This window comes from Mustela erminea, chromosome 1, assembly GCF_009829155.1.
Source record: "Mustela erminea isolate mMusErm1 chromosome 1, mMusErm1.Pri, whole genome shotgun sequence".
Lineage (NCBI taxonomy): Eukaryota > Metazoa > Chordata > Mammalia > Carnivora > Mustelidae > Mustela > Mustela erminea.
This window is the reverse complement of record NC_045614.1, coordinates 108,646,220-108,672,436: the sequence shown is the minus strand read 5'-3', so window position 1 is coordinate 108,672,436 and position 26,217 is coordinate 108,646,220. Positions and strand designations below refer to the sequence as shown.

At 39.7% G+C, this 26,217-nt stretch overlaps 1 protein-coding gene across 1 annotated transcript; it reads right to left on the bottom strand.

The window, feature by feature from the left end:
• Positions 1–96: 96 nt before the first annotated feature.
• Positions 97–15,392, bottom strand: CLDN1 (claudin 1). Its single transcript, XM_032337927.1, has 4 exons — positions 14,918–15,392; positions 6,158–6,322; positions 3,871–3,955; positions 97–1,961 (listed from the first exon to the last, which is right to left on the bottom strand). The coding sequence occupies exons 1-4, from the start codon at positions 15,138–15,140 to the stop codon at positions 1,799–1,801; spliced, it is 636 nt and encodes a 211-aa protein (XP_032193818.1). The 5' UTR covers positions 15,141–15,392; the 3' UTR covers positions 97–1,798.
• Between the last annotated feature and the right edge of the window lie 10,825 nt (positions 15,393–26,217).

Below are 26,217 nucleotides of genomic sequence, written 5' to 3'. Positions count from 1 at the left end.
ATGAGAGATTAAGGCAAGAAAACCATTTCTTAGAATTTCTCTCCTTTCAGGGATTTGAAAAGCAATCCGAAAGCAATACACTTAAATCCTTAATTCTTTCCCCAGAACAGTACACATTTTTTTTTTTTTTTTTTACCTTTTAAAACCACACTTACATGTATCCCATCTTACTGGATCCCCACAACAGCCCTGTGAGGTAGGCAGGTCAAGAATTTCAATCTCCTTTTTACAGATGAGGCACTGAATCTAGGGCAGCCAAGTGCCTTGCTGAAACCCAAACAGTAATTGATAGCACCAAGACTCCAGTCACCAAAGCCAACACCTTTCCATTACATCATCTTGCTCGTGTGAAGTAACAATTTCTCAGTCAGGAAAACTAAGAGCAATTGTTAAAATGGAGCGGAGAACCAAAAGCATGCTAGACACCGTTCATAGAAAGGAGATGGGCCAATGAAGAAAGGAAGGTGCCAACCAATATAAAAATGTGTTCATAGGTTTGATTCCGTGACTTAACCGCCAACTGAGCAAATAAAAACACTACTTAAGCATGGTTCATGTTCAAAGAATGAGCATAATATCAACTAATTAATACTCACACCGCCTCTACCAGCTGGTTAAGTGTCATTATCTCAATTTGACAGGTGGGAAAAGAGGAGAAAGACTAGGTGACTTGCTTACAGTTAGAGAGAGAATATCTGTCATCAGATTATCACTACAGGAAGTCTAGTACTTCATTCAGACCAAACAGACAAATGAGCCATTTTCTCTCTAGAAAGGGGTAAACTACACGATAAGTACATCGGAGAAAACAATACAGTTGAGGTGGGTGGGGGAGAAAAAGTTTGAGGGCATACACAACTGTGAATAAGTAGCTTAAAATTCAATCAATAAAATTGTGTTACAACACTTGGGAAAGCAGCACAAAGCAACTGAATCAGACAAATATTTTCAAAGCAAACAAGAGCACTGTAGGTCAGAGTCCAGAAATCGTGTGGAAAGTAAGCAGGAACATATCATCTTGGTCTTGCAGAAAGACATGCTCCCAAAGTTCTGATCTGTAAGAGATTCTTCCTGACTCTTGGAATTAAATTGTAGGCTTATGAAATGTGTTATCAGATTCAAGATTTAAGCTCAACCTCATAAAAAAAAAAAAGGCATGAAGGAAGATGAAAGCACATGCTATAAGATCATAATTAAAAATAATATAAAAGAAGCACATGAAAAGCCACATGTGAAGAAGTAAAATCCATACTTAGTAAAGCAGGTTAGGTCTTTTGTCAAAGATGGTAAAAGCTGATGAAAGTGGGAAAATAATATTTCACCTATTATATATGTGTCCATATAGAAAAAGAAAAATATACCAGATAAACTACTTTTTAAATCAATATAGAATTAAATATCTTTTTCTTTTTTTAGATATATTTTAAGTATTCTGGTACCAACATAATAAGAATTTTTGCTATCTAACTTTTAATAGAAAAACATGTATATGTACATATCTATATATATTTAAGGAGCTCCCCTTCCCCACATTTGAGATGATTACTCAGTGGGAAGCAGTAATAAAAATGGAAAAGGCTTCCCTCCTGCATTGAGGAAAGGAGGTAAAATAAAACTAAGCCATTTTTAGCAATGTGCATTTTAAAAAAATAACTTTTTTTTTTGCATTTGTTGTTTTTTTGCAATACCGTAGTTCATACTACAATAGTCAAAAGTCTAAAGTCCTAATGTCAATGACAGTATTTCAATGTCCACTTTCTATTTGTTTCAACAGCTGCTGTCTCCTTTTGCTTCTGTGTCACACATAGTCTTTCCCACTGGAAGGTGCAGGTTTTGGATAGGGCCGCGGTGTTGGGTAAGATGTTGTTTTTCGGGGACAGGAGCAGCAAAGTAGGGCACCTCCCAGAAGGCAGAGAGAGGCAGCAGCCCAGCCAGTAAAGAGAGCCTGACCAAATTCATACCTGAAAAGATAGTACATTACTTTAGTCAATGAATCATTGGGAATTTTGTAATATAATTAAGGAAGGAAATCAACATCATAGTCATTATACTTTTTCCCACTGGGAAAAAATCCTCCATAGTCCCCTGAGGGAGGTACTCTAAGGTTCATGAATATGGACACACCAGAATGTTCACACTGCCGTTGTAGGTGCCCTGCAATAGTAGCTCAGGCAATACGGTCTGTAACACCAGGGTAAGCACACCAATATATCCTAAGACTTCACCACATGTAGGAGACTTGTGAAGTGTGTTTATGTATTTTAGAAGTCGAGTTTGGACCATGATTCCCAGGCGAAAACTTTACAATTATGCTATAGCCAAGTAGCAACCATATCCTATGAAGAAATTGCTGGGAAGTGATGGAGACCAACGAAATTTTCAATAGTTGATCCGAGGTATCTCTATACCCTGAGATCAGAAATCACAAAAGAGACTTCTAAGCAATCCATAGACCATTCTGGATTTAGCTGATACAGGTGGGTGCATGCAGCTGGCCTCCTGCGGAGAGACTCTGTGAATGATGGCAAGACGATGGGCAGAGCAGGCCTGGCCTTCAGTCCCGATGCAAACTCTCTCATGCTACACTCTTGGCTAGTAACTTTACCTCCCAACCTTAAATTTCTGCTTTTCTCTCTCTCTCTCTTTTTTTTTTTTTTTTAAGGTTTTATCTATTTATTTGACAGACAGAGATCACAAGTAGGCAGAGAGGCAGGCAGAGAGAAAGGAGGAAGCAGGCTCCCTGCTGATCCCAGGACCCTGAGATCATGACCTGAGCCGAAGGCAGAGGCTTTGACCCACTGAGCCACCCAGGCGCCCCAATTTCTGCTTCTCTTAAGGCATGACAATCCCTTCTGCCTCACTGGACTGCTTTTAGGATCATGGGAGACAATGTAAATAACACACGGACAGTGCCAAGCAATTTATAAAGTGCTTTCACATCCATTACTGGTAAAAATTTAGCCTATTGCTGCTTGCAGTTTCAGTTCCTATACTATAAGCCTTACAGATCTAAGGCTCCACCACGATCACGATCACTGCAGTATACGTTCTCCAGTGTAGGAGATTATATGAAGAGAAGCACACCTTCTCCCTCTAACCGCAGGGATTCTGCATCCATTCATCCCAGCATGCAACAAATAATAACGCTGCCTTAACATTCTGACTCTTAATGAAGTCATTAGGCTTTAATGATGTGAACACAGTGACACAAAAAGCCTTGGCCCTGATCAAGGAGTGTTGTTACAGGAGAGCCCAGAATCAGCTCTTTTACTTCCACAAATCACAATTTAAATAAAAATGTCTTTTGCAAAGCCAATTTTATAGCTGCGATGGAACATAAAATTTGAAAATGGCATTTCAACATATTTTTTCATAAATAAATTAAATTTTGTTTTCCTACATAAAATTAAACTATTGGGAATGAAGTATTATTCATTAACCTCTACAGTAGTACTATCTTTTCAAACAATCATAAACCATGTGTTAAGTTATTTAAAAAAATCACTTAATCAATTAAGTGTTGGAAGTATTGGGACATACCATAAAAAGGAAATTTTAAATATGTTAGCATCTTTATTGATATTTTAAAAAAATGAACCAGAAAAAAGGTCCAGTATACAGTTGGAAAGTACAGAGCTTGGAAATTTACTACTTCTAAGTGTATTTTGTCATAGATATAAGCTGTTAAAGCAATTACCAAGCTCATTTTAACATGAGTCACAGGCCTTTCAGATTATTTTCAAATTTGACAAAAATTTCACAAAGTTCCAGAAAGCAAATCTGAGAAATTATGGCACTGGCTGGAATTTGTAGCACATAAACAAGGTATGTTCTAAGAGAGCAAACTATTTTACACATGAATAGCATTACCTGGCATTGACTGGGGTCATGGGGTCATAAAATTCTTGAACAATTCTATTGCCATACCATGCTGTGGCAACTAAAACAGCCAGACCTACAGAAATTAAAAACAAAATACTGTTAGTCACTATGAAACAATGAGCATAAATATACAGCCCATGAAATTTATAAGCATTTTACAAGAATTAAAACTCATCAATAGTGCTGACATTTTTAATTTAGTCAGTTTTTTTTAGATAATTTTCACTTAGGGAGATTAGAGATTCAGACACGATTTATTCCAAATACTCTGTTAAGACAGACAAAAATATTAGGCTGAAGTTGGGCATAGTTTATACTCTTGATGTCACCTAATTCACTTACAGTACAAAGTCATGGACAGTTATAATGCTTTTTTCAAAACAGTTCAACAGGTTGATGTCAGTTAAGAGCTCTTTCAAAGATATTGTTACACATTAGTATACTAAACTACTTTTGATAAAACCAATGTCATTATTAGTATACAGAGTCACTTGCAAAAGGGAGGGTGAAAACCTGTCTACATTTTTCCTTGACCAAAATTCAAAATTTACAGTACTGCAGAAGCAAAAGGAAAGTAAACACCTAGATAGCAGGGAGAAGCATGAGCTGTCTCAGTATGGACCAGACCACCCAAACCCTACTGCCCTGCTGGCCAGACATGCCAGGTACTATCTGGAGATTTGCTGAAGTATCACATCAGAGCAGTTTATACAGTATCCTCTCAATTTCCCATGCATTTCATATTTCAGCAATACCCAGGAAACTACTTAGTCAACATAATTACTTCTATCATTTATAAGAAGTATAAAAATATCTCAATATTTCTTATCCAAGGAAACTAAATAACTTCTTCGTATAGTAATTATACAAAACCATCAATATAAATAGATTAAATATTTCCATGCTACTCCCTCTCCACCCCCCCCCCCCAAAAAAAACAGTCCAATCTAATTGCCTCTAATACTTGACAGAAAACGCTACTGCTTTGGGCTGCTTAGATACACCATGAGAATATTCTGGAACTTGCCACCCTTACTCTGTAGGAAGTCCCTGAAACAGAAGTGGGGGTGTTGTAGTCACTTATGGGAGTTATAAGAAGGGAAGCAAAGGAAGGGCGCTATGCAGTATGTTTATTCACAGCCTTTGGGATCAAACCATTGGGAATGAAATGCTACTCATACTTTTTCTGGCCAAAGCCAATTTGAAAAAACGGAAAGACTGATCCCTTTAACCAAATCTTTAGCAAAGCCATAGGCACTCTTCCTTTATTATTGATTAAATCCACATATGATGCTGGGGTAAAGGCTCCTAAAAAGTCTTTTTCCAAAGAGAAAATGAGAAAATAAATTCTAATTCTAGCTCTTCCCAATGGTCGATTATATCACTGATCTCATTTTCAAAAACAATAGACTGTATATAATATATACTGTATATATGCTTATGTAATGTAAACTCATTTTATATATTTGCATGCACATACCATTTTATCTGCACACATAATACTATCTTATTTAAGATAATCCTTATTATAGAGTTTTATAACGGAACTACCCATGTCTTTTCCTGATACTCATTTTTCAAAGGTCACATATGTAACTCCTCAATCAACACTTGAATAAAACAACAAACACATACGTATTTTCTATGGAAAATATAACTTCATTCCTTTATCAAGGTTTTCTCTTTGTTAACTCATCTAACCTAACTTCCTACCATTCCAGCCTCTTCTTCCACTCCAACTGGCCGTCACTTCACTTGTCTATAGTACACCCTGTTTATTCTGGAATCAGATCTGCCTATCTGGAAGGCTGTCCTCATTTTTCTCCAAGAATCCTGAATCCATCCACTCCTCGAAGACCTGTGTGATTCACACATTCTTCACGTTCTCTGTCATAACTCCCCGTCTTTGCCACATAATGTTCATGGAGACACTCCAGAAATTTTCTGAATTTTATAGAATCGTTCCTTAATGCTTGCTAAATAGAAAATATCCCTCTTCACCTGGGAGACTGGTTCTAGCAAATCAGTTGGCACCCGGAACCTCAATGAACAGAGCTGCCCACCGTGAGCACAGATCTCTGATTTTCATTTGGTCCTATTTGGGAATGTGCAAGTTAACTAGACAAGGTTTCTATGTCTTCAAGATCTTAAAGGAACTGAAAAAAAAATCAATCCAAGGGCGATGCATCCAACAAAATGTAAGGACACTCATACCTAGGTCTTTACCCATGCCAGAGACAGATTAGTAAGGTGAAGGGGGCAGGGCCTCTCTTACCTGCAATAAGAAAGATCACGCCCCCAATGACAGCCATCCGCATCTTCTGCACCTCGTCGTCTTCCAAGCACTTCATACACTTCATGCCAATTGTGGCCACAAAGATGGCTATCAGTCCCAGCAGGATGCCAATCACCATCAAAGCGCGGGTGGCTTGCAATGTACCTGATGGGAAACATTTTAGAACATGTAAAAATCGTGCCTAGGGCAACCAGAGAAGAGTGAGTGAAGGCATGTCTATTTCAATCATGTATGGAAAGATAAAAATGAACTAGGAGACACAAGACCCCAGCTCCAATGATGTTTCCGCAGGTAACCAACACAATTTCCACTCCAGAGAAACAAACGCCTGGCTGGCTGATGAATGAGAAGCCTCCAGCTCTCACATTTTACGTTTTTAATATGAACTTCAAATCCTCTGGAGAAATAATTAATGATCTGGTTGAATAGGTTTAGCAGAACTAATACATCTTTAATCCTCACTAACACAGTATTTTAATTCTGAAACAACAATCGTATGTATGATCCTTAATGTTAAACCATTTATAATTAAAATGGCTTACAATATACTTTGGTAATAGTCAACAGCTTTATACTCCAGTCGTCAAGCCTCAGAAAATAAAAACAAAACAGGTGAATTTGGAAGATAAGTAATGAATTTCTCAAAGATTGTCATGGCTGGATAAGTAACATCTGCGTCTCCAGTGAGTGGCCTGGGGGTGGGGGATATAAATGCCATTTTCTTAGAACAAAACAAAATAACCTTTGAGATGTTACTTTGGAACATGGCAGTTTCATATTCAGAGATATCACCAGTGTTCAAAACTATTAAACTGTCCTATTGTAAAATAGAAGACAATAATTTAATGTAGTATTTCTCAAGATTACACTAATTTTCTGCTTTCCTGTTATTGTCATTAGTGTACTAAATCACTATATAGTCAACTTTGGGAGATTATGCCAATATGTTTAACAAAGAATAAAAACATGATGCTATCATTGTGGTATAAAGGCACAGATTTAAAAAAAAATGAGCTGAAACTACTCTAGTAAATGAGTTTGATTAATTTTAGATTTATTTCCTCCTTCTGGTAAAGATCATTATCCTATTGACAGTGTTTACAGGTGGCAATTATTTTTCCATGTATAAATGGTATTTACATTGTAACAAACCATGCTATCTTGGGTAAGCTACTTATTATTCTTTGGGACCATGTTTCTATTATGTAAAGTGTGAATGATGATATCTCTAACCAGGAAGTTGGAACAATTTCCTGATGGTCTTCAGAAGTGGCTGACATGGTGGAAAGGTTCTGTATTTCCCAATTAAATTGATATCTAAACTCAGTCTTAACGATGTTCAGGACTGCAAACTTACATTACCAATCATTATTAGCTCTAGAGATTTCTAAGACATTCTATTTTAATTTGTTAATATTTATATCCTTGCCATAACCAGGCAATCTCTGCTAAAATCACAATAACCTCTTTCTAAGAGGAATCAAAAGTATTTTTTACTGTATTTGAGAGATATTTTGGAAGCCAAGATACATTTTTACTTGATTTAAGTAAACAGCAAAATGGAGACACTCCCCTCACATACCCAGCTCCTTGTAAACATGTGGGGCACACATGCACCCTACCCACACACTTCTCATAAGATTCCTGGGGAGTGTAAAAACTGCTGAATCAAAACACATGTTCCATGCACTGTGGGTTTCCCAGGAACTGAAGCTGCTTACAAGATTAGCATAAAACTTCTTCCTTGGATCACAAACAATCCTGTGGCAAGAAGAGGAAAGTACCAAGGAATCCACCGTTATGGCATGCCCTTTCTTCTCATTTACCAAGAGTTTTTGCCAAGACAATCATTACGTGACAGGAAATTGGTAAGTAAAATAACGAAGTTCTAATACACAACACACATCTCAGATTGGGTCCTAAATACCCCTCAGAAGAAAGGCATTTCAGGCTAAAGAATGCTGGAAGGAGAAATACTAAAAATCACAAAAATAATCTACATGCCAGGAGGATAGGCTGAACTGCCGTCTGTTTGCCTGGCACTGTCTCAGTTTTAAAACTACAGGTCCTGCCTCCTAAGAAGGACCTGAATCCTGGACAAATGGGGACATCTGGTCACTCTACTGGACGGTAACAGAATATGACAAAATGAGGTGCATTTAGCGTGGTGCTCAGAAAGCTTAGATCCTACAGGGCTTTGCAAGCTAGAGAGCTAGAGTAAGGTGTTCAGCATTTATTCTAAGTGTAATCAGAAGTCATTGTAGGGTTTTAAAGAATGGGTGGCAAGATTTTTACCTTCAGCAGAGAGAGACCCATTAGTAAATATTCTTCCTATGCTAAGCCTTCAAATACACATAGCCTTCCACATCTCTCAGCCACTCCTGTTGTTTTTCTCATAAACATTGTTTTCCAACCTTTATTAATCACCTTTATTTTTAATCTCTGATCTCTGTCTCCAAGTTTTCCACTTTGTTTGAGTTGTAAGAGCCCCAACCTGACCCAGCTCCTATAATAATCATTCTGATCTGCACTTCATGTAAAAACAGCAGGCCACCAGCCCAGCAGGTCTGAGCACATGGATCACAAGGTATTCTTCACGAGGAGTCTAAGGGGCCTCTCAGTCTCATGAGTCAGACTTGCACAAAACCACCCAGGCAGGGAGCACACACAGATAAACCAGTCCAGGGCTCCATTCTGTGCTCACCTGGAATGATCTAACATTCAAGTTTTCATCTCTGATTTTTTCCCCTTTGAGTTCTCCAGGAAAGCACACGTGATTCATGCCATACCAATTTTATTCTTCCCACCTTGTTCACAAAGTCTCTAAGGGGGAATGAGGCAGATATCTTGTTTTGTTCACTAACAAAACTCCCTATGTTTTCTTTATAGAATGATGACTTATTTGCCTAATTCACAAAAAATAATGGAGGAAATGGGGGGAAAAAGTCCTTAGGAATCATATAAGTCATCTAAGCATTCATGCTTCATTTCTAAAAATATGATAAAGCAAGAGCATTATTTTTTTTTAAGATTTTGTTTATTTGTCAGAGAGAAAGAGCGCACAAGCAGGGAGAGTAGCAGGCAGAGAAAGAAGCTCCCCTAGAGCAAGGAGCCCAATGCAGGATGCTGGGATCATGACTCAAGCCAAAGGCAGCTGCTTCACTGACTGAGCCACCCAGGTGCCCCAAGCAAGAGCATTATTTTGCAAAGCAATATTTCTCATCTATATCTTAACATCCATTGACTTAAAAATTTCTTTGTATTTTATATTACTGGATGGGCATCAAACACAAAAATCTCATCTTGCTCCACTGGAGACAGTTGGATAAATTCTGAACTATAGTTATATGAAGGGGTGGGGAGGATGTTAAGAAAAAAAAAAAAAAAAACAGGGTAAGAATCATAACAACATGAAAACTCACTAGTCAGGAATATGTAACAATGGATTACAGAGTCACAATAAGCAAGTGTTGTGCTACAAGTTATGAGGGTTTTATGTGGAGATAGAATCTAAATTGCACAGTTTTAAGCTGGAACCAGATGAATCCTTCAAATTAAGGTATTATGGAAGCCTTTTAAGTCAAAGATCTAAAATATGTAATTGTGAGCTCCTTGATGTCTTGGACCAGATATTTTTCAATCCAAAACACTAAGAACAAAACCTGAAGGCTACATGGGTTATTCAAACTGTTTTCAATTATTTCAAATTAGCACATGTTTTTAATTTTTCAAAACTGTACTAATACTATAGGGAAAAATACTCTCCTGTGGTTAGCTTAATCTTTGATATACTACTGAGAAATGCCTCTCTAGTGAACCTGGAGATAATAAAATTTTGCAATATAAAGCCAAACTTAGTTTCAATCATTAAAAGCCAGAAACTTATACAAGGAGGAAAAAATCATACTTTTTTGCTTAACTTGATTATTTTCTTTTAATTTTCAAAATCTTAAAATTCTGCATTGAATGAGCTTCCAAGATGAAGTTTTTCTCCTATTGGAATGATGATGAGAAGGGTAGAGAAGTTGAGAAATATTTGAAAGCCACACAATAACATTTTGGACCAGAGAGATACAGGACAGCCTTGAATTATTAACTCTGAGCTAGTCTAATTGGATCAACTCTAGAAGCAAATATGCTCCTTTCCTGGCCCTGTAAATTTAGAGATGCTGCTACAAAATTATCATCACTGACTAAAGTTGTCTGTGGAGAAAATCGTTTGCAAGCATTCAAAAAGTTCCACTATTGTCTCCCATCATTATTCAGCAGTAGAGAGAGGAGGCAGTCTTTTAATTACATTTAGCTAGACCGATAATCTTGAGATTAAAGACCCCCTAAGGAGTTCTCACCACTTTCAACCTGAAAGTATAATTTGAAAAAATACTTACAAAGATCTCTACTTACAAGACAAGAAATGAGTGAGAAGTTACTGATCTACTACAGTTGGGTTAATCAGCGTAAGTGTGGAAAGACAAGCACAGACAAGTATGTCAATTTTTTTTCTAAAGGTTGGTAGAAGCCTAAATATATAAGCAGCAGAATCTGCTATAAATACCTGATGTTGTTTACGCTACTTACTAGCCATATAGTTATATTATTACCCTGTATAGTATGTATCAAACAAAACTGATTTTAATTAAACCTCCATCCTCACCCAGTCCCCCTCCATCCTCACCCAGTCCCCCTACACGAGTCCCTCCTTAATAAGTATTAGACAGGCAAATTAACTGACCATCATAACTGACTATGATTAGAACATAGTCTCTTCTCTGCAGTTCAGTGAGCTCATCACAGGCCATCACACAATCATATTCCCATGACTTTTTCACTTGGACTCAAGTTCAAAGTTTCTCAGGAGTTCTCATTGTTAGGATTTCTATTTTCTTGGTGCACAAGCTGTTGGCCCATGGGTATGACCTCAATACACCACCCCAGTCAGTAACTTAAGGGATCTGGGATGAGGTAGGACTTACCACTTTTCAGGATATCCTAGTAGTTTTGCTATCTTTTCTGCTTGTTTCTTAGAGAAGCTGCTTCAGGATTGAATTTATGTTTCTCTTTTACCACTTACTCATCACTCCAATGAAGGAAACTTAAACTATGCCACTTGCTTCTTTGTCTTCCGTCATGGCAATGAGTAATAAAGAATGTTGGCACTGGGAGGAATCAATACTGACACCTTATAAATCATCTTAGCTGCATCCCTGGGAGCAAGAATAGGGCCCGGCTTACATTTATCGAGTGGATGAGTGACTTGTGGGTTCATCTCCCCTTTCCTCTTACTCTGCACTGTTTTACAAGGTTTCTAAAATAAGCTCTATTTTATTTCTCTTCACCCCAGAAAAATCAAGAGGCTTACCATAATATACATAGCTAGTTAGTGCAAAACCAGGGTGAGAATTGAGAACTTCAGAACTTGAACTTGGATTTTTCTTTTTCTAGTTCCATCATTCCAAGTGTCGGAACTAATTCACATTCGAACACCAATGGCTTCTTGAATGCCCTTAGTATGTGGCAGGCATTATGCAGTCTAGGGACGTGTAAGTGGATGCCTTCCTCTCTGCCTGTCCTTTGAGGACTTTCAAGACTTTCAAATCCAAGTCAGTGATTTTTGTCTCTTTGACTGAGTCTGACATCATGGGGAGAGTGCTGGGAAACCTCACTGACAACCAATACTCATTAAGTACACCTACACACATGTGGATTCATGCAAAGCAAGTTGAACAGGCTAGAGGAGCTTATAAACAAATTACAGAAACTCAAGGTTAGATGAGACTTAGAGAGAGTCTAGCCTAACCTTCCATTTGTCTGGTGCTTGGATTTTCCCTACAGCATTCCTCCAAAATGCTTACTCCTCTGCTTGCACACCTCCCACAATGCAACCTCCCAGAACAGCCCAATCTTCGGACAGCTTTAGCTATTCAAATCAAGCAAGAAGAAACAATTAACTAAGGACCTAAAATAGGCACAAGCTTGCCAAAAGTTTGAGAACTGGATCAACAGAAGGCAAGATGTAGTTTAATCCAGAAAAAGTCTACTGCTGCTGTACCTGGGACCACCCTTCGTATGCGCCAGCTCTCAGCTGTCGGAGTCCTCAGTGTCAATAAACATCGCACACTTGGGATGGAATTGAAGTTGTCTCAGCCACAGTAAAACCACAACACACGGTATAATATTTTGCCTCCCAGGGGAGTTTCTCGGTTACATTTTCATAAACTGTTCTGCAAGGACCACCTAAAAGGAGCGCTGTTGTACCTCATCTCCTATATTGGTTTAAATAACCCATAACCTTTTAGATATTTTATGAACATCATGTTTTTTTTATAGCTGACAACTATACACATCTAGTGTTATAAACCTTGATAAATTTCTGTGTCTCCACCCTAAGATGCCAAGTGGGCTCCACTGGCAGAGAGCAAGATACACTTTCAGGAAACTTCTAGCCAAGCTAGAAGCTAAAAGCACTTCCTGGAATGCAGCCCTTTACAAGGAAAGATACTTACATCCAGAATAACCCTGTTTTCTTCTAGACATCACAAAACTGCACCAAAACCAGCCAATGAATCACCACCCCAGGTCTCTACATCAGAGGGGAGTGAGGACCACATCCCAGGCAGAGAAAAGGAGACGGGTTCCCTGGGCTCTGTTCAAAGGCCTCCAGGGAGCCATTGGCAGGTTGGGAGAGCACCTGTGAGTCAAGGCTCCCTCCTCTGGGAAACAATTTTGAGAGAAAGGCCTCAGCTCCGCCTTGAATAAACCCTGGTTTTAACCAAAACAAAAAGAGGAATCAGATCTGGAGTTAAAAAAAAAAAAAAAATCAGTGGGAAGAAATCTCTAAAATCTGTATGGGGAAGCAGGGTATTGTTTAGTTCTTCTACTATACTTCAAAAAGTGTAACAACTATATAAACTAGGAATAAATGAAAATAAAACATTTTAACACATTATTGTGTATAGCAATGGCCTGCTGGAGTATTTACAACATGGATCAATATGGTCATACATTCTATTTGGTCACCTAAGGAAGTAAAAGGAAACCTATTTAAACACACTGAAAATAAGCTGCTTTGGTCAGAAGAATCAGAGATGTTTCTGGAATTGCCTTTAAAACCTCCTCCATCTGTCAAGTCCTCGACACGACACCCCAAATGCCTGACGCCATTTCCTTACACACATTTATCTTTTCACGGGGAGATTCAATGATGATATAGAGGGGTGTGCTTCATATACTTCTTATATTTGGTATAAAGGGATCCTAATATGGGAGCTTTGGAAAGTGGAAGTGACAACGCTCAAACCACCATGCGCATTGATGAACCAAATCCCACAGGTGTGAAAGCTGTTTAAACAGATTCAGAACAGATTTAATAACTCTAAGCTGGGTGGGTATTGACCAAACCACAGGCCGGAGGTGGACGGGGCAGCTGAAGGAAGCTTGAGCAATGGCAACATGGCTCACCCTCAGCACGCGAGGTGGGCTGGTGGACAGTCTTGTTTATCCAGCCAAAGACTAAGGAAGCTTTTCTTCAAGTTCGTTTGAAGGCATGACAGACAAAGGTGCAGGACAACTAACATAGTATCTCCAGGAAGGTACTCTGGCCATGAATTTTTATGACCTCAGTAAGTGGGAATTTAGTGCGTTTCTAAAAAGGCATTTATAACCTTGTACCTAAAAAAAAAATAGAAGTATAAAGGCCATCCTATCATCCCTCTTCCCATAATCCCTAGAAATAGCCCTGTCTACATAATTCTTTTCAGCTTGACAGAAGAACGGATATTCCATTACTTAGAAATTAAGGAAGATGGAAGCTTGGAGAAGACCCACCATTTCTCTCACTACCTTCCTCTCTGGCTGAGCTCTGCCTTCAGCAACTGAGTCTCCCCTGCTTTATTTTCTCCAGTGCCTTCACTCTCTTTCGTATTATGCTGGAGCCTACTTAGAACTTTTCTTCCTTGTCACCCTTTTCCACCTGCCACCCAACTTCACTTTCCAAAATAACACTACACTATCTGCCTCCCCAGCGGATTCCTGGCTTGAAAGCTAAACTCTTCAGGGGAATCTCAAGAAGCTTCTTGAAGGAGTCATAGGAGGGGATTCAAGGGAGCCTCCCCATACTTACTGGATCTTAAAAAGCAAATAAATCAAAAGATTCAAGCTCAAGTGTTAGTAGTAGACACTAGCTTGGGATATTCTGCGTAGAAATGTGACTTTTACTATAAAACTCAGAGTAAAGATATATTTAACAGCCCCTCCCCCAATTTACCTAAAACTTTAGGATTACCTATTAATTACAGAATCCAGAAAAAACTACCAGAGTCCCAACTTTTCAAAGCAACCTGTTTTTTTGTCCAAACCCCACCACTCTTCAATTTATAGAGAATTTTACAATGTCCAGAAAAAAAGCCTAAGAGCTTAAGTTGGGAGGTTGGCCTTCACCCACTCGATCTCCAGACCTCACTCTCACGGGAATTTAAGATGAAACCACACCTAGAGGAAAAGTGTCACCTGGCGAGTTAGAGGAAATAACAGAGCTGAGGCCAGGGCTTCTCTTTTCCCAAACCACAGTTTTCTCGCTTCCTCACGATAAAAGCACGTGATCAGAAGACTTGATCAACTGAAGTTTCACAACCACGTAATTACACCACAGAATCAATCGGTAGCTACTACTCCAAAGCGGAACCACTGGGGGCTGGGGTTTCAGGTTCCTGGACTGGACACGGGGGTGGGGAAAGCACTCACTGTTCAGATTCAGCAAGGAGTCGAAGACTTTGCACTGAATCTGCCCGGTGCTCTGCGACACGCAGGACATCCACAGCCCCTCGTAGATGGCCTGGGCCGTCACGATGTTGTCCCCCGCATAGGAGTAAATCTTCCACTGGGGCAGTGCCGTGCTGATAATGGAGCCGATCCAGCCCAGGAAGGCCAGGATGAAGCCTAAGAGCTGCAGCCCCGCGTTGGCCATGGCTCGCTTGGGTGCCCGCGCTGGCTCAGGGGTGGCAGGTGCAGAAGGCGGAGTTGGCAGGTGCGCACCGGGCACTGCCCGGAGTGACGGAGCCGCGCGGAAGAAGTTAGTGCGGAGAGCCCTGCTCCCTGAGCTGGCACCGGAGAAGCTTTGAGTCCAGGTCCCGTGTGGGTCCGCGCTGGAGTCGGGACGCGAGAAGCTGCGCGGTTCCCAGGCTCTGGGACTGAGACGCCAACCCTCTGGGCGCGGGATTTAAAGCAGCTCCGCCCCCGACCCGCCGGCTGCCGCGCAGCGCCCCCTGGCGGTTTCAGAGCGGCTCGCTGGGAAAGCGACGGGGAGCGGGGGCCGGTGATGGCTAAGGGGTCTTGGGCAGGAAGATCCCGCCGGCCCGCGGTGTGGGGACTCCCTGGGCAGGATCATATCTGCGGAGTGCTCCTGTCCTGGACTTCTTATTTCCTTTCTTCCTCTTTTTTCTTCTTGTGAGGTTTCTCAAACTTTCCATACATTAAATCTACATTTATCTAAAATGACTGAATGTGGAAACACTAAAAATTCCGAAGGATGAAAACTAGAGACCTCAAGAGACCCACGGGTTCATTTGCAACTTTATTTCACTTTCTTATTAAAGGCATTTTCTATCTATTCCCGAGATAACCCCCCTCCCTTACACACACGTCTCTTCCTTTTGTTCGTCTCTTTCCTCCTTCTGTCCCCTTCTTCCTTTCAAGGTCTCTCCTAGAATCGTGTATTTCTGCGCTGCTTGGAAGAACTCTTTGTACTTTATAGATCAGGAAACTGAGACTCAGAGAGGGAAACAGAGTTTTCATAAGATCACACAGCAAGTTAGTAGCACATCTGTACTTGGTTCTCAGACTACTCTGCTTTCCACTACATCTCAAACTGATCTGAATGTATACCCTTGCTCTATGATCATCTTTTATACAAATGCAACCCACCTCCCCATCCCTACACACACACACACACACACACACACACACACACACACACTTCTCCACACACTTCTCAGAGGGATTTGGCCAATGGGCACACTCCATGTCCAGAGGGTGTTTTATTAACAAATTATCAGACAACCATTCATCAAATGTGAGAGCATCTAAAAAGTCTTGCCCCAGAGAAAAGAGAACTGGGCTAGGATTTAGGAAGTCAGCATCCTGGTTCCAGGTTTTGCAGGCACTGGCTGGGGCCACCCCCTCAGGTTTTAGTCTGACTGAGTCTGTAGTTTCCCTCCATGGGTTTCTAAAGCTTCCTTCTTGGTCGTTACTCAGAAGTGAACTTGTGGTTTGGAATAATTGAAATGTTTTCCCAACTGTTTTTTGTGTGTGGTTTGAGTGTGGTGAGAGGAGAAGCTTCTGTGATTTTAGTAAAGACAGAAGCCCATCGGAGGCAGAATAATCATGCTCAGGAGAAAACAAGATATGTTCTCATATTTACTATGAAAACTGTCCATTTGTAACAAGGAAGAAACTGAAAAAAAAAAAAAAGAAAAAGTTTGGAGCATGAGTGAGGGGAACAAAACAAAAAAAAAAAAAAAAAAAGAAAAAGAAAGAAAGCAACTGACACCTAGGAGATGCTGGATGGAGAAAGGCCAGGTAGGCTATGCATATGTGTGTGTGTTGCGGGGAAGGCAGGTGGTGCATGAGAATCTCTGTACCTTTTGCTCAACTTTGCTGTGAACCCCAAGCTGCCCTTAAAGTAAAATCTATATAAAAGTAACAACCCTCCTCCTCAAAAAACCCTAACACCCTACCAATCTCATTTCTACCTGGCTATCTCCAGATAGTGTTGGAAGGCTTAAGTCCAAAGGACCAAAGGACAGATCCGCATGGGAATTTGGGGACTAACAATGACGAGGGAACACATGAGCCGATAAAGAGGCTTCATTCAGAGTAAGCCAGATTAAAACCATCATTCTGACCCCAGAAATTCTCCCATTCAGCTTTGAAGGATAGGATCAAATCCAGGTTGAGTCCCCAGAGTCTGAACCTGAAGTTAGTAATTCTTTCTAGGTCCCGGTGGATGCTCTCTGAGTACCTGTGGGTGTGGGTGAGGGGTATCATTCACATTTGATTTGTCTATTCCTCAGGAATATTTAGCTCAAAAGAATTTCTCAGAATTTGCTATAGGGCTCGAGCACTACCATGTGAGTCATAATATTTTGGCGGTGGTGTTGTTAAAGTCGATTCAGAATTAAAACTGTTTTAAATTTGTTTTTCTTGGTTGCTCAGATTGGAATAATGAAGGCAAGATTGGTGTTCAACAAATAGACTCATTCTCAGATCCTTTTAATCGGCAGTAGGACCTGTTTCTATCAACCTACAGTTTGCAGGGAGCTGAAAGTATGAATTTTGTGGTCAGTATGGTCCCGTGTTTTTGTTTTTGTTTTATGTCAGGGCTGTGTGAGACTGATTACCTCATTGCCCACAGCCTTGTTTGTGAGGCTGTGGTGGATGTTGTTTACTCCCCTCTGTTCCATGCTCATCTCTGGCATCCCTAGTCCTGTCTAGTTTTCTGTCCTTCTCTCAGCACGGGTAGGTGAGATAATGGCTCAGCATAAATCTATCAACTTAAGGGGAAAAACAACCGACAAACATTGGCCTCTAATATATGAAGCATAAGTAAATATTTTATATATATATATGTGTGTGTGTGTGTGTGTGTGTGTGTGTGTGTGTGTATATATATATTTAGCATAAATAAGCACTGTGACCAAGAAGTTTCTAAAAGGACGGGTGATGGCATGGCAAACGTCCTGGCCTGTTGAGTAGGAAGATCTACTATGTCCCCTTAGACAAAGTACTTCCTTTCTCCTCTCAATTTTCCTACCAATCAAAATTAGGAATTAACTTCTAAACGGTCGCCCAAGTGTAAAGCTTTATGACTGTAAGTAATAATAGCTGACCCTTGTGGGTAACATGCTATTATGTCCAGGCATTGAGCTCAGACTTTTATATGCCCTATCCTCTACGTGAAGGAGACAGAGATACAGAGATGTCAAATCACTCACCCGGGATCATGGTTGCTAAATGGCAGCTCTGGGATCCCAAACTGCACACCTTGGCCTGGGGCACAAGCCATTAAGCACAGTCCTATAGCAGTTCTCTGTGTGAACCAAATCAACAGAGAACCCTCAGGTTTTAGAGCTTAAGTATCCTTCATCATGTGTTCCCACTCAGGGAGGCGCTCCATCCTGTGACTGCTCTCCTGCACCTTCCTGCCCTTTCTCCATCTGTTCTGTTGCCCACTAAGATCCACACCTGGGGAATCCAGATCCTGCAGAGGAAGTGTTGCTGCCAGGGAAGGAGGCATGGATGAAAAGAGCAAAGAGTCCGTTGGTTTACTCCATGTCCATTTGTGGCTGATGCCTGGGCTCAACCATCATCCCGAGAACCAGGAATAGGTTTGAGAGATATGCCCAGAGACAAGCGTAGAGGTGAGACGAAGGGTCATAGAGTGAGGCAAAGAAACACACTCCCAAGGGACGGTGTGACAGTCTCTCAGAAACTAGTGATAAGAGTAAGAAAGACATCGGGAGGTAAATTTTTGCTTCAGTGGCAATGCATGTTTACACTGACTTTTCAGGCTTCTCAGGTAAAAGCAGAATGGATGGACACATTTCTAACTAAACAGTCTGTTACATAATTATTCAGGGTTCGAGAGACAGATCAGAGTACAGATGGGAAAATTTAGCATGAATTTTAGTGTTCGAACATGACGGTTACCAATACTAAAAACCGCTGGGGAGCACCTATCATTGCTGCTTGAAATAGTCCTTTGACTCACCTTGCAGTTTTTGAGAGGGTACTGGGGTATAAGTTGGTACAGGGACAAACTTTTGGAACTTAGTCCTATCACTTACTAATTCAGTAACAATACACTTGGGCCTTAGATTTTTTTCTCTTTCAAATGAGTAAAACTCTACTTCATCATGTTATCATTGTTAAGCAAGTTCATACGTGTGGATTACTTAGAAGGTAGTTAGTACATAAGAAGCACATGAAATGGGGGCACCTGGGTGGGTCTTGGGTTAAAGTGTCTGCCTTTGGCTCAGGTCATGATCCCAGGGTTCTGAGATCGAGCCCTACATTGGCATTGACCTCTCTGCTCATCAGGGAGCCTGCTTCCCCCTCTCCCTCTGCCTGCTGCTCCCCCTGCTTGTGATCTCTCTGTATCAAACAAATACGTAAAATCTTAAAAAAAAAAAGAAACACAGGAAATGGGGTTATTCCTTATTATTATTTTAAGCAGAACAGATATTTCTAATTTGCTAATGCTGCCATTTGCAAATGATCCTCACATGTGTCCAGGAAGCCTCTTTTACTTGCCTGGATTCTATCAGAATCCTACTTAATGTCACAGTTAAATCATGGTGACATGGTATATGGGGTTTCCAGCAGACAGATACAATTTTGTATTCAGAAATGGACAAAGCAGCAAGGAAAGGGATGGGGGCTTTAGACAAGATTTTCAAGCCCCTTCTCTCTGCCCCGGACAGCTTTTCCCTCTGTGTAGTTTCCATGGTGATGACTGAAGGCTGAGGGGCTCTGTGGAGGGGTGGGCCAAGAGCAGAGGGAAGATGGAGATGTGGTGCCAAAGAACTCTCTTGCAGATCAGCGTGGCTCTTCAGATGATCAGGCAGAAAAAATCCTTGGTTTAAGATCCTTATTAAGTCTTATCATGTGGATATACCGCTCCTCTACGTCCTCCCCTCAGCCCCCAGCCTGGCAAACAAAGGTGGGATTTTTGCAAAATCTGGTCTTTGAATTATAGAAATTTATTTTCAAGAAAGGGAAGGATTCTTCCCCTGTTTTATCCCTTTGTTTTAATTCTGTTTGGGGAAAGGTTTCCTTGTAATCATTACAGACACTAGAAACACTCTACTAATTTCATCATCAAGAATCAAGGTCAAATTACTAATGATATTTTACTGATAGTCTCTGTAATGTAAATCCAACTCTATTAGTCAGGCTTCTCCACAGAAACAGAACTAATAGGAGCTATGTATATATCCGTATCTTTATCTATCTCTGTATATCTCTCTTCATCTGTCTCCCTATATATCTCTGCATTTGATAAGCTGTTTGGCATGACATTAAACAGAGACAGAGACAGAGTTATAGAATGAGATAAAGAGCTAGATCAATTTTAAAGAATTGGCTCATACAAGAGCTGTCTAGTCTCAAATTGGTAGAGTCGACCAGCAGGCTGGAGATTCAGGTAAGAGTTGATATCGTAGTTTTGAATCTGAAATCTTGCAGTCTTGGGAAAAATTCCTTTTATTTCCCAGAAACTTTCATCTTTGTTCTTAAGGCCTTCAATTGTTTGGGTGAGGCCCACACACATTTTGGAGGGTAATTTTCTTTACTCAAAGCCTAGTGATTTATGCTAATTGTGTTTAAAAAATATCTTTACAAAACATCGAGATAGCCCTTGACTAAACAATGGACACTAAGGCCTAGTTACCTAGTCACGTCAAGACATATAAAGTTAATCATCACACTAACTAGCGCCTTCCGATTATTTAGATTCTAAGGGCTTAATTTCTATGACATCACTTAGTAATCAAAAAGCCAGTGAACTAGGTAATGATTACTATAGATAAGGAACCAAGGCTTAGGTAAGTAAAGTAGTTTACTGAAGTAATACAGTTGGGAAAGGGCAGAGTTGACACCCAAACTCAGTAGGCCTGGCTCCCAAGTACTAACCTGAAGCAGATGCTTCTCTTCCACCTTCTTTGTGACTCCCCAAACCACCCAGAGAGCGCAGTCATAACCACAAGTTGAGCCCTCAACAAGTCCCCAAATCAGAGCCATACCTGAGTGAATAGTAGGTGTTCAGTAAGGGTCGGTAACTAAGTGAATGAGTGCGTGAACAGATGGATGGAGTGTCCACTCTTTATGACAAGGCATCTGAGGCCCACAGCACAGCAGAAAGGAAAAACAGTTTTGATGCCGAAGAATATCCTGGTTCTCATGGTGGTGGTGGTGGTCATGGTGGGGAGATCCAACAAAAAGAAATGGCAATATGATAAAGATCATAATTTTTAGTCCTTTGGTCTTTGGGAGAAGACAGACTTGAGGATAAGGTACTGCTTTCTCCCTGTCATAGTCAGGATACTATGCAAGACTATCTCTCTGGGTCTCTTTTTCTCCATCTGTAACATAAAATACATATACATAACACAAAGTGTTATGAAAAATAAATAAAATTGATCGAGGTAAAGCTTATGAAGTGCTGAGCCCTGTGTCCAGAACATGGGAAGTGTTTGATCAGTGGTAGTTGTACTGTAAGTACCTGGGTGAGTGCCCCATGGTCAAAAGTAAGCAAGGTGTGATTTCATCACATTGACCTCAATATTTGAACTCAACGGCCAGCTAACTAAAGGAGAGAACATTTTAGGCAGAGGAAGGAATTTATACTGTAATGTAGAACAAAGGTATAAATTTATGAGCTGCATCTCATATTTGGCCTGAACATGCATTTTGTTTGAACTTCCCAATAATTTTTCAAACACTAAATTAGCTTTAACTTTGAAACAATTGGAAGATTTTTCCTAAAACTATCTAGATACTCTGGCCAAAAACAGATGGATATGTCATGCAGCTCTTAATGGGCTCTCTGGTTTCCCATTTCTCCACAGTGTCTGCTCTTCCTATTCCTTTATGTTACTTCTCTGGATCTTGTAGTCTTTGGGGTCAATATACACATAGGAAGCTCATGGAGTAAATAGTTGAACTGACAGGTCTTGCGTGCCATGTTATGAAGTATGGATTTTATCATGCACTAGGCAATAAGAAGTGATCACAGACTTTTAAGCAAGGGCTTGAGTATATTTGTGTTTTAGATTCTTCTGGGCTGTAGGAGACAAAGAGAGAAATCAGTTAATACAAAGGCTGTCTTAATTGTGTAAGAACAGGTTGGTGAGAGAGTTGGAATAATATCAAAGCCAGCAGCATTGGAGGCGGAGAAGGAGAGGACCTGCCAGAGATGGGTAGAGAGGAAGCTTGTACACCTTTAGGTGACTTTACATATTTATGCTGAGCTAAGAGTGATAGTAATTTTTGAAAATCCTGGGTGGCTTTCCCCACCAGCACAGGGCAGACATGTATGTCCTTGAAGGAGAACATTGGATGGAAAACAGGACTCTCTCTCTCTCAGTTTCGACCATTTCAAAGATGGTGGAGAAGCTGGACTTTTTGGATTTACATAGGACAATCAGTCTTTAATGTAGCTGCTTACTATGAAATAGTCAAAGTCAATTATACTAGACATGATTGTGGTCTGTAAAATGCAACACTTCTCTATTGTATGGAGGAATAATAAGACAGGACAAGGAGGACTGGTGAGGAAGAATGACTGTTAAAGATTATTTCCAACTAATATGTAGATGCAAAGGATGAGTTCCACCTAGGGAAATTTGGATTTTTTTCTTGAGGGCATTAGGGAGGCATGAAAAATTTTTAGGTAAGGACAAGATCTAATAAGGCTTACTTGATAAAGTTTTTAATAATACTGTTCTCAAGAGGGAAGAATGGATTGTGGAGAGGGATTGTGGCTTGGTACAATAGTGCACTCCAGCTAGAAGGATGTGACTAAAATTCGGCAGGGGATGAGGGGAACGGGGAGCTGGAAGCTAGGATAGGGGGTCCAAAAGGAGAGAAAAATGGGAATAAGCAGTTGAAAAACTATGATGGGATTAGATCATTGGTATGCTGGAGACTAGTTAACTGCCTAAGTAAGGGACTCTTAAAATATTGTAAGACAAGGACCTTAACCTTTTTCCTTTCAATCATCTCTATATGGTGGAATGCTAGATTATATATAATTCCAGATCCTGGGGCTATACATATTTCCCAATTCAAGAATATAATACCTAACATTTATTAAGTCCTGACTGTATGCTTACTCTTCTAAGTCCTCTTCCTGAGACTTAGAAACATAAAGTCTCTTTATTTTTTGAAAATCTGTTTTTTCATTGACAAATATTAGCTCTAAGGAATAAACAAACTATTCATTTATTACATTAACTACATATTTGATAATATTAACAACTGAATTATCATTCATCTTCTAACTGATGCCCAAAGGCTGTGTGTCATAATCAAGTTGTTGATGTCAATGTGGCAAAAATGATAAAGAGCAGGGATTGTATCTCCAGATTTCCTACATTCCAATCCTGGCTTTGCTAATTGCTGGCTATGTAACATTAAGCAAATTGCTAACTATCTTTTGGACCCCTTCATCATCTGGAAAGTAAGGGTACTAGTATTATTGTCATTATTGGGTGGTGGTAAGGAGAGCAATGTTACATGAAACACATGTAGAAAATAGTCTGGTGCGTATTAACTGTTCAATAAGTCTTATCTCTAAAAATAGTGGTGTGGGAAGAAGATGATCGGGATCTGAACCAGTACCTAACAGAGATGATGGAGAATGGGGTGAAGGTGAGAGATTTTGCAATGGGAGAAGCTGCCTTATTGTGTCATAAAATGAGGTATAAGTAAATAATTAGGACCCCGTAATCCACATAAAAAAATCAAAGCTAACTGAAATTAATTTCCAAAGGCATGTGTGTATGTATGTCCTTTTACCTTCAAATTAGAAACTAAACTGTCAAAATAAAGTCTTCCATTGTTTCAACCCTCTCTTCCACCCCATTTTCCCCCAGCTGAGAAAGCCTTTGAAAAGATTGCTTATTTTATGAAAGTTGCACAAGGTAGAGGTTAAATTGGGTGGAAGCAGAGTCAGCGAGTAAACATGAGAAAATGGAAAAGGACAAAGAATGTGGCATTGCAAAAGTCCTCCAGTTAGGAGTGAATTTGAAACTGATTTCCTATAACTCTGACCTGCAGCAACACCCATTTGTGGGGTCAGAGCCACAAGATGTGAACAGTTTGCTGGTTGGATACCCCTGGTCTTACGGTTGTAGAGGTCTAGCCTGATAGAATTTGTCTGCAAAAAGCTGGTGTCTTTCCCTGAATAACTGTCTTCTCTATGTCCTAAATGTTAAGGGTGATGGCCACCACCTTCCCACAAGTTCTGTTAAATATTTACTGAGCACATTATTTACCTAACAGGACTCCATCCAGTACTTAGAACTGGCAAAGACTTATTTCCGATTTGCTCCATTATTTTTCTGTGAGAATTGTCTTTCGATCCGCTGGCAGGAGATAGGAGAGAAACATTTAATTATAGCTCAGATAAAATAACTGGGCTGTCCAGTTTGATATCCACTAGTCACGTGTCTATTTAAAGTTTAATTAAAACTAAAATTAAAAATTAATTTTCTCAGTTGTACTTGCCACATACTGAACAGCCACACATTGGACAATTGCAGGTGTAGAACATTTCACCATTTCAAGTTTTTCTATCATTTAACACTGTATTACAGTGTTCTGGTCACAGTTCTGCAATACATTTGACAAAAAATATAGGTTCTGCACTTTAAAAAATGTTTTTATATCCCTTTAAAAATGAATTATTTTTCTATGGATACTATAACAAATGGCCACTAAGTTAGTGGCTTAATTAATGAACTAAATTAACGAATTTGTTATCTTACAGTTCTATAACTTGGAAGACTGAACTGGGTCTCAATGGACTAAAATAAGGTTGTCAGCAGGGCTTCGTACGTTTCTGAAGGTTTTGTTCCTTTCCTTTGGAGATGCTGGAGGCTACCTGCATCCCTTGGCTCTTGACTCTCTTCCTCCATCTTCAGAGTCAACAACTTTCGACTAAGTACTTTTCTCACTGCTAACTCTCAACTTCCCTCTCTTTTGCCACCCTCTGCCACTTACAAGCATTCTAGTGATTACATGGTCCCACTGGGATAATGCAAGTTAATCTCATCATCTCCAACTCAGAGGATTAATAAGCTTAATTCCATCTTCAACCTTAATTTTCCTTTTGCCAGGTAGTGTGACCTACTCCCAAGTCTGGGGAATTAAGGCACAGACATCTTTGGAAGAGGCTATTATTATACCTGCCTTGATGAGTAAATGTTTTGAAAAGTACAGTGATTTTCTTAAACGAGAGAATTATGTAAATATATTATAGGTTATTATTTATATGTTACTGATTTAACAAAAATTATGATTATATATAATGAAATAATTTAATGAAATGATAGTTAGTTACAAGGAAAAGAAGCTTTAAAAGATGCGATGGGCACCAGGCACTAAGTCCAAGATTCTAAGAGCTTATGTGTATGAACGCATGAAAGAATGGGTGAGTCAAGGGATTGATAGTAGTCTAAGAAGTAGTGTGGGATAAATGAAGGAGACTTGGGGAAGATTAATCAGGAAACTGGGGTTCTCTACTTAGGATAGCCACCTTAATTACCTGTGCGATTTCTCTGGATTTAGGTTTTTCATGTAGATAAAAGAAGAAGACTGATAAAATTCTCTGCAAGGTCCCTTCCAACTCTTAAAAATCTCCCTTATGAATTCAGGTAGAATCAAAGATAAGACGGTAAGAAAGGACAACATTGAGCAATGCAGAATTGCTTCATATTACTTCAAAATAAAAAAATAAAACAGTGTGTACAGACAAATTAAGCAGAGTTGATTTAATCAGAGATAGCAAAGCATGGTTTTATTTTTGTTACTGATGAGATACATTAGGACACAGAAGGCAAGGAAATTGGATAAAAATAGTCAACCCGAGCCTGGGAACTGTGATTGCACACACTCAGCTTTATTAAGAACCAAGATTAGAAGGAGTAACGCCAAAGGAACGAACAGTTGTATTTCCAGTTGGGTTAGACTGACATTAATTATTAGTCTGAAAGATGTATAAACATCTTTTCTCTTTCTTTGTTTTAATCAGGTGTTTTGGAAAGAAGATGGATATTGTTTTTAAGAGCTACAATTCTTCAAACAGTATCAGATTTCACACAAATAAACTTTTGCACTGGTCAAAGTTCATAAATAACTGAGACTCTCTGTGCTAGAGGCATTAACATGTATGTAATGAAAAAAAATGTGTGTGATTCAAGTGCTCACTGAAAGATCATCCCAAGGAATGAGACAAAGACATCCTTCCTATAATTCTGCAAGGA